Source organism: Neofelis nebulosa, chromosome 11, assembly GCF_028018385.1.
Source record: "Neofelis nebulosa isolate mNeoNeb1 chromosome 11, mNeoNeb1.pri, whole genome shotgun sequence".
Lineage (NCBI taxonomy): Eukaryota > Metazoa > Chordata > Mammalia > Carnivora > Felidae > Neofelis > Neofelis nebulosa.
This window is the reverse complement of record NC_080792.1, coordinates 81805775-81814610: the sequence shown is the minus strand read 5'-3', so window position 1 is coordinate 81814610 and position 8836 is coordinate 81805775. Positions and strand designations below refer to the sequence as shown.

At 54.0% G+C, this 8836-nt stretch overlaps 1 protein-coding gene across 3 annotated transcripts in view; it reads right to left on the bottom strand.

Annotated features, from left to right (window-relative positions):
- Nucleotides 1-1655: 1655 nt before the first annotated feature.
- Nucleotides 1656-8836, bottom strand: part of FBXO21 (F-box protein 21) — a 49142-nt gene continuing 41961 nt past the window's right edge. For all 3 annotated transcript variants that reach the window (XM_058691155.1, XM_058691156.1, XM_058691157.1), the window contains exon 12: nt 1656-5878. In XM_058691155.1, coding sequence (XP_058547138.1) covers nt 5691-5878 — 188 coding nt within the window. In that variant the 3' untranslated portion in view covers nt 1656-5690. The remainder of the gene's footprint in view (nt 5879-8836) is intronic.

The following is an 8836-nucleotide window of genomic DNA, read 5'->3' as shown; positions in this document are numbered from 1 at the left end:
CCCCCAAAACTAAAATGCTTGAAAGGGGAATCCGCTGTGAAAAAAACCCTAAATCGCACGGTGGCAGCCTGGCAGTGAGGTGGCAAGGAACACCTTGCAGGAGGCTGGGAGGCGCGAGGGCCGCTTTTGGGGCTTTGCTTACCGTTTGCAGCGTTTGGAGCCACTGGGGTGCTGCATCTGGTCTAGGGGAAGCAGCCGAAGACAGAATATAGCGTGTGCCCACTGCCCTTTGCCGCTTACAGCAAGGTCATCACGAGGAGGATGCTCAGCGGAAAACGCGAGAACCAGGGGTCAGAAATCCCGGGCTTCCTAGGTTCCAAAAGGGAACTGCTTCTGTGCGACCCCCAGCACGAGAGGAGGAGGAGGGTCACTTTGAGCCATGCAGGCTCGTTAAACACCTTGACCCAGTGTGGCTAATATCAGACTCAAGTGGCCGCCGTTAAGCCAGGGGGTGGGGGCAGAGATAGGCACGGGCAAGAAAACAGAACAGGCTGGCAAGTTCTGGCAAAGAACTATGATCACGGGCACAGATAGGGGAGTAGTCTGCTAAGGGTTCGAGGGAATCGTTCCCAGAGGAATCACGAGCCGGGAAAATGAAAGACGTCCGGGGCTGACCCCAGACCTGCACCAGGCGGGAAGTACTCGGTCAAGTTGCCCAGCTCCCAGGGAAGATGCGCCCCCTCCCCCCACTAGTGGTGTGACCAGGGAGGACTGGGCTCAGAGGGCAGGAGGGGCAGCAGCAACCCCTCTCCCCACCCCCTCCCCCCACTGTGGGGGGCACGGCGGCTTCATGGTACCTGCCCACCTGCCCAGCAGAGTATCTCGTCACTGGCAGCACGGTGGCTTCTGTGCGTCTCGCTCTTCTTCCAGGTGGCAGTCTGTACTGCAGCTGTCTGGCCCCTGCATCCCCACTGAACGGGGACCGGGGGGAGGGGCGTGTCAAAACTTCTAGTTCAGGGGGCTGGTCCCCAAGGAGCCATCGCGGACTGACTCTGGCAGGACACAGGAAGTGGGTAGGAGAGGTTTGGGGTGAGCGGCACAGGTGAGGCAGGGCCCCCAAGCCTTTCCCTTTCCACGGGTGCACGAGAGGCCGTTCCCTTCGGAGTTATGCTGCGGGTGGGTCCGCGACCTGTGTGGCTCCTGAGGCAGAAGTGACACACGTGGCTTGTCCCGAGGCCTCCTCTCTTTCCCCCCCGTGGCCATCTGCTGTAGATGGAGGAGTTAAACTCCCACCCCCGGTGGCTGTGCTGCTGCAGCCAGAGCAAAGCAATAGTTTCCGGACCGAGTGGTATCTGCCACCCGAAAGTCTGACCTCACAGAGGCTGTCTCCCCGGGGAGGAGGCACGTCCTGCCGTGGGGAGCACACCCAGAGTGGGGAGGCCACATCGGTGTCCAGGTCTTCATTCCCAGCCCCCCCCCCGGTGGAACGTGAGAGGCAGTGCCACCAAGGGCCACCCCAGCTTCCCTGCATGGAGCCCCCCCCGCCCCCCGGATGTGTCCCTCTGTGCTCACTGCCCTTTGGGGCAGGTGGATGACAGCCCCCCGGTACTCTCAGAAGCCGCACACCGAAGCAGACAGTGGAGCCCCCTGCCCACCCCATCCCCCCGCCCGGTGTTAGGTGAGCAAGAAAGGTCTATGGTGTTCGAGCCACGGTATATTTTTGGGTCTATTTATTACAGAACTAGCATTACCCTAATACAATCATCGCTAAATGGCCATAATACATTTATTCTATAATTGCACAGAATTTTATTCACCGAAGGAATGTCCTTTCCTCTCAAGACTCTAAGTGTTCAGAACTGAAACGTTTAGGAGTTAACGTGGCTGCAAAGGATAAAACCAGTGCGAGGTAGTTGCTAAAGTTGGCGGTAGTGTGGTAGTCAAGAGCTGGCGCTCGGAGGTCGGGTCCCCGGGTCCCCCGCCCGCTGTCCCACCTGCGCGCGGTGCGCTCCGGCTCCCCGTCTGGTCTGCTCGGTGGGACGCTGGCGGGGCCCGCACCTTGGCTGAGCTCGGCAGACGGTGGCCCATGGGCCAGACCAGCCCAGAGCCCGTTTTCTTTACAGCCCTCGAGCTGAGAAGGTCGTCTACGTTTTTGAAAACAAAGAACACGTGACCTTACGTGGCCCGCAACAATAATCCACCGCCCGGCCCTGCCTCGGAGGGTTGCCGTGAAGAATATAGGTGAGGCCAGTGCTGGCTCAAAGTAAGCTTGCGATACAAAATAACACATGCACCACAACCATCGACATCTCCAGAAATGAACGGTCACAGGGCCAGATTCTGCATTTCGTCTGGGTGAACATTCACTCCTTTCCTCCAGAACACAGACAGAAACACATAAAGAGCTACATCTGGATTGCTATGGCCACAGGTTACTTGTCAAATTAAAAAGCTGCTGGTAATCCAGTTTTATGTACTTGGAATATGGAGAAAGGAAAACAAGTTATTTTCCCTTCTAGCGGTAGAAGAGAGCCTAGAACGTGAGCGTCTGACTCCATTTCATGTGTTAAGAAAGAGACATTTTAAAATGAGAACAAGTCCTTAAGTAGGTATTGTAAAACGCAAAACCGATTTAGCAACAGTACGAATGCTGGTTTCGGCGAAAAACAACTCTCGGTGGAAATTCACTTATGATGGAGAAGCTACCATGAGGTCCAGGTGGAGGCAACGTGAAGCCAGCCTTTCAAAATCGGATTAGACCAAAGTTTTCAAACGAGAGAGAGAGAGGGAGGGAGAGGGAGAGGGAGAGGGAGAGAGGGGGAGAGAGAGAGAGGGAGAGAGGGAGAGAGAGAGAGAGAGAGAGAGAGAGAGAGAGAGAGAGAGACGCCTGGCCACACTAGCCTGAGGATACGGTGGACTAGTTTTGGACACACACAGTGTTTCCCAAAGCGCGTCTGCAAACCCTGGACCTCGGGGATGCTGTGTGTGTGTGTGTGTCCGTCCGTGTGGCAGAGGAAAGTTCTGGGGTCTAAGCAGGGAAGACACAGCACAGTACACTGTCCTCTCATGAAGTCACAACGCACAACAGGACGTTAAAGGTCTGGGACCACCGCGGTGCAGGAAACCGGTGACCGTGTGGCCCCTGACCGCTGCGCTCCGCACGGCACGGCACGCGGGGGCATCACGGACAGTGCGTGCTCGGCAGGGCGTTGTGGACACGTGGAACGTCATGCAGCTATCACCTCGTTAACAACGCACCGGGCACCTGCCCTTCTCCTTTTGTACACGTACTCTAACAGCAGCAAAAAGCTGCAATGTTCGCATTGTAACCAGGTGCCCTCAATACTCCTAGCCAGCTTCTAAAATTGCTGTTTGGCAAGGAACCCGCAGAACAAAGTACCCTGTTCACTCACCAACGTTAAGAAAAATTCAGCAGAGCCAAGTTTTGCATGTTTGGATCAGAAGAGAAGCCAGAGACGTTCTGTTGCCGTCAAGGCTGGGCTTTCTGTTCCGAAACGAGACCGGGCAGGCCGCTTGTGTGGATTCTCTGGGTAAGTTCCATTTATTAATCATTGTACAAAAAAATCTTGGCATTCATTTGAAGAGAAAAGAAGTCACTCTATTCAAATAGTTAGTATTTTAACATTGTGAAAGTCCTACTTTGTTATAACAGGACTTCTTAAAATGGAGAAAACTTTTGGAAAAAATTTTAAAAAGAAACTTATGATTTATTAGAGTACAGGAGATCCAAAACACGTTTTTAGAAAAATATAAAGTGCCCAAATACCAACTTACACAGGTGACACAGGCTTCCTGGAGCCAAATGAAGCATTCATGAAGAAACACATTTAAAAACGGTCTAGATACATATTTACATTGGGTCAGTAAAGGTAAAACCATCCTTCTTGGCTTTGATGTTACTCTAAGGAAAAAGGAAATCAAACCAGAAAACCAACAATTATAACTCAGCATGCTCCACAGTTTCTTAGTAATGCATCTGGTTAGTATTACCTCTGGACTAACTAGTTCTCACCTTCAAACGAGAGTAGTGTAAGACCCCCGGCCTCGGCGGGCTGGGTGCTGTGAGTGGTCACATTTCCCAGGCCGATCGAAACCATCAGGCTCTGGATCTGACTGGCGACAGCGAGCTGGGGCTGGCAGGGGCCGGCCAGACCCTCGCCTCTTTCTAATAACTGCTCACCAGCCGTCAGTGACTACTAAGTGGTCTCGGGTGGCCTCCCCAAACCTCGGTCATCCCAGGGCTTCCAAAGGGGGAAATGAGGCAGTCATCAAACAGGGTGTGGGGAACCACATGCAAATGCACAGAAGGGCGGCGAGTTGGGGTCGGATCACAGCCCCCCGAAGCCTCGCTCACCAGGGCGACTGGATTCTTTGCAACTCAGAGAGTAATGTAACTAGGTCCTAACTCCCGAAGGTAGCGTCTACTGGTTAACTACGAATTAGCTAGCTCGTGTGAGAACCGGCAGGTCGAGAGTGGCGGGCGCTCGGGGCTGTGAGGGCCTCGGTGCCCCCGAGCTCAGGGACCAAGGGTGGGGGGCAGGAGCCAGTGGGACCTTCAGGGCAGCGGGGACCCGAGAAAGCAGGGCGCTCCTGCCTCCTTCCCCACGGATCGACACTCCTCAGGTTAAAGACGTTTTACCTGCGTCCACCCTGCCACAGCCGGCAGGGTCAAAGAGTGATTCTAAGGGATGACGGGGACACGGACCCTCCTCTTTCCTCTTTAAAAAATGCGTAAGGTTCATTATTTCTTTTTTTCTGATTACAAAAGTGAAACCTCCTTTAGGTCTTTGGAGACCACGGCGTGTGGTTTCTAAAAGTGAACATTCTAACACCAGATTGTACTTCCTACTATAAAGAGAACCCATCACTGACTTAAGATCTATTTATGATACCGGAATAATTTTTAAAATTAAAGGAGAGAAAAAAGTAGTTATTTCAAAGGGAAGGAGAGTAGACGAATGTGGGAAAATCCATCCATAAAGGCCATTACGGTGCACTTTCTCACAAGATTTCACGCAAGGAAACAGAAAACTGGGGATTCGCAGACAGGAGCACGGACCTGGGAGGAACGTGGCGGGCAACGCTGTGCCGTGCTCCCGCTTCAAATAAAGGAAGAGATAAAGCGGCTGAAATCTGTTTTACGTATTGGGACAAATAAAGCCGAACGGTTCTGATGACCAATCCGCGTGTTCGCGTCCCCGCCGCTCGTATGCTGCTGCCGTCGCTCGCAGCCTCGCCTCTGAAGAAGCAACTACACGCAGGGCGAAAAGACAAGCGGTCCCGGCTCCGGGCCGTGCGCGCTCCACGGCGAAACCAGAAGGGAACCGGTGCAAACATGGAACCCCATCCGTCCGGCAAATGAAACGGTCGGAGACGAGTGTAGACAGACGTAACGGGAAGTGGGCGGGAAGGATGATTCTACGAGTGTCGACTGTGAGGCCTCATGAAGACAGAGTGTCACAAACTGTCACCACAGGACAAGCGCACAAGCCATGCCACTGAACACAGTGCCGTCAAATGAATTCACTAGTGTAGGCGGAGAGCGACATTGTCTTTGCAGCTGGAGGAGAGCACACGTTGTCTAAACTCGGTGGGAGGCAACCACGCTACTGGTTAAGTGCTTTCCTGGTGGTGTGAATCCAGAGGGATCCGTGGAGACGTCTTCTTCCGGAATCCTGTTCTCCTGGAGACAGCGGCAGCGGCAAAGGCTCGGTGTCCTCTACGGGACGCTACTCTATGTCCTCCTTCTTTGCACTGTAAATATTCTGCACCGTTTCATACACAGACTCCAGGTCCTCTGGGTACCGGATTTCTAGCTCCGCGTTCGGGATGTAGTGAGTGCCGGTAAACTCTGAGAAATAGCGTCCCACGTCAGGGTGTGAGATTTCTTGAGGCTCCACGTTATATTCCAGGTTTTCTGTTGGCAAAGAGGCACATGGACATTCCTATTAACACGGACACTTCTGTAGCATCTTTTATCCAGAGAGCGTCCTATCTCTCGCCCCCTTTCGCACAGCAGGATTGAGGTGGAGAAGGAGAGGCCTGTTTATGGGATCTGAAGGAGGTAACAGGACCAAGACAGCAGGGGCGGTGGGGACAGTGGGGGGTTGGAGGAATGGGCCCCACCGGCTCCGCGCTAAACAGAGTGTTTCCTATTCTCTGAGCAAGAAGTCTGCCTTGGCAAACGTCCAGCCTTTCGGGACCGGCAAACTACAGATGCGTCACGGTCCTCTGACTTGATCGTGCAAACAGCCAAGCGTAAGGGACCAGGGCATCCCAGCCTGCCCGATGTCTGCCACAGGTTCACCCTGTGAAGCCCCCACACCACGTGGCTACAAGTCTGGCACCTGCCACCTGTCTCCTCTACTGACCGGAGCTTCCACACAGACCTCACTTCGCATCCCCCCCACCCCGTGCCTTCCGATCCCGGCTGGTGCTTGTGCAGCGAGCCTGCTCTGGGCTGTCAGGAACCCGTGGGAGGAGTCGACGAGCGGCTCGCACCTCCAACCTGTACGGATGTGGGTTATCACTACTTGTGCGGTCTCCTAGGAAACCATACTACCTCCTCTTCCTGCTCGCCATTCTGCCACTAGAGAAACAGAAAGACTCCTTCAAAACAGAACGACGAAAACCACCAGAAGACAACACGTACAAGCTATTTAAAAGGCTGAAATCCTAGGGCCACCTAGGTGGCTCTGTCGGCTGGGTGCCTCTTGATTTCAGCTCAGCTCGTGATTTCACGGTTTATGAGTTCAAGCCCTGCACTGGGCTCTGCACTGACAGCACGGAGCCTGCGTGGGATTCTCTCTCTCCCTCTCCCAATAAATACATTAAAAAAATAAAATAAAAAAGGCTGAAATCCTTTCATATCGCTTCTCCCTAAAAAACTTTGAAAAATGGCTCCCCCGAGGGCCTAATGAAAGGACAGTGTCTTGAGCCCCCCACATCCAGGAGAAGCCGAGCCACGCCCCCCACGGCCCGGCACCAAGAGGAGCTGGGCCAGGCAGATATTCCCACTCGGACTGGGGACCAGGGCAGTCTCAGTTCTGATCGACAGCCACACTCTGCACAGCCTATCACTCGAACTAATTCAACTGAGTCTCTGTGCAAGCCTAGCCCAGGGCCTAACACAAACAGTGCAGCCAACTGTCCCTAAAACAGCTTGGTTAAACATCCTGAAATGCAAATTCAGGACATTCAGCGCCCTCCACCCAGAGGCCCTGCATCCCCAGCGTCTCCAGCCTCCACCGGAGCATCATTTGGAAGCGCTGGCTTTAACTGATGTTGGGAAGGGGAAGGAATTGTGTGATTCAATCCGGAACTTTTTTTTTTTTTTTAACAAAGCAGGAAGGGATTTAAAGAAATTTTGGGCTAACAGCGGCTGTGTTTCTTCAGACTGCGTTAGAAGGACACACTCGGGGGCACCAGTCTGAGACTCAGTGCTGCCGAGGAAAACACATACAATCCGTATGCAAGGGTGAACACCGTGAGGTGACCCTAACCTTACTTAGCGAGGGCGCAAGAGCGGTCCAATGGTCCACTGCAGCTCACCGTGGCCATCACGGCACATTAATCCTGCACAGGACAGGCAGCCGGGAAACAAGTGACCTGTTTCCCACATCCTGCGACGCAAGGGGGAGGGGAACTCCACACTGCACCGAAGGAGCCCGGAGGCTACACGGCAGGGCCGCTCTGCCCGCGGCACACCGCGCATCTCTCTTTTTCACGTGGGCACTCCCAGCCAGGACGTGTGCCAGGCACGACGACGGCCAGCCAGGCCCCAGCTGACAGTGCACACACGTTGTTGCACAAGGGGCCCCTGTCACAACTCCGATCTGCAGCCGAGTACCCCGTGGCACAGACAGCAAGACCTGGCCCCGGACGTATTGGGACTCAAACCCAGACAGTCCAGCTCCAGAGCTGAGGGCGTCAGAGTAGGAGACACACGACGGGGGGTGGGGGTGGGGGGCAGGGGCTCATGGATGGAGGAGCGAGGGCTGGCTGGAGGGCCCGCTGGGGCCCCAGGAGGGCAGCGCAGGCTCTGGCTGACGGCGCTCTGTGGATGCAGGGGCCCGAGGTTTTCCAGAAGGGAGACTGAGTAGTCTGTGAACACGGATAGCTGCTGTTACACTAGACCTCTACAGAGAACTTTATTTCCTTCTTTAGGTTTTACAGGTTTCTTCTTTCTTGTTAATATTTACTTACTTATATATTTTTATAACTAGGCTCCATGCTCAGGGCACAGCCCGACGCGGGGCTTGAACTTACAACCCTGAGATTAAGATCTGAGCTGAGATCAAGGGTCAGGCGCTTCACCAACTGAGCCACCCAGGTGCCTGGTTTTATAGGTTTCTAGAGCTGCAACTAGAAAAAACAAGTGTAAAAAACCCCTCAGGGGGCACCTGGGTGGCTCAGTCTGTTAAGCGACCGACTTCGGCTCAGGTCACGATCTCGCAGGCCGTGAGTTCGAGCCCTGCGTCGGGCTCTGTGCTGACAGCTCAGAGCCTGGAGCCTGTTTCAGATTCTGTGTCTCCCTCTGTCTGATCCTCCCCCGCTCATGCTCTATCTCTCTCTGTCTCAAAAATAAATAAAACGTTAAAAAAAAAAATTAAAAAAAAACAAAAACAAAAACCCTCAGATGTTTACAAATGCCACTGGCTGAGAAAATGCCCCTTCCTGCAACTGTGCCTGCTGCCATCTTCCCTGGCCAGGCCTCTGGGTGCAGCCACGGCCAAGGTGCTTTACCCAGGGCAGCTGCCGAGGGGCCTCGGGTTTTCTTGCCGAGGAACGCACAAGTATCAGGGGGAGGGTCTGGACTCTGGGGATACCACCGAGAGGCAAAAAAGCTGTTTTGCTCTGAAGGGACCACAGTCAC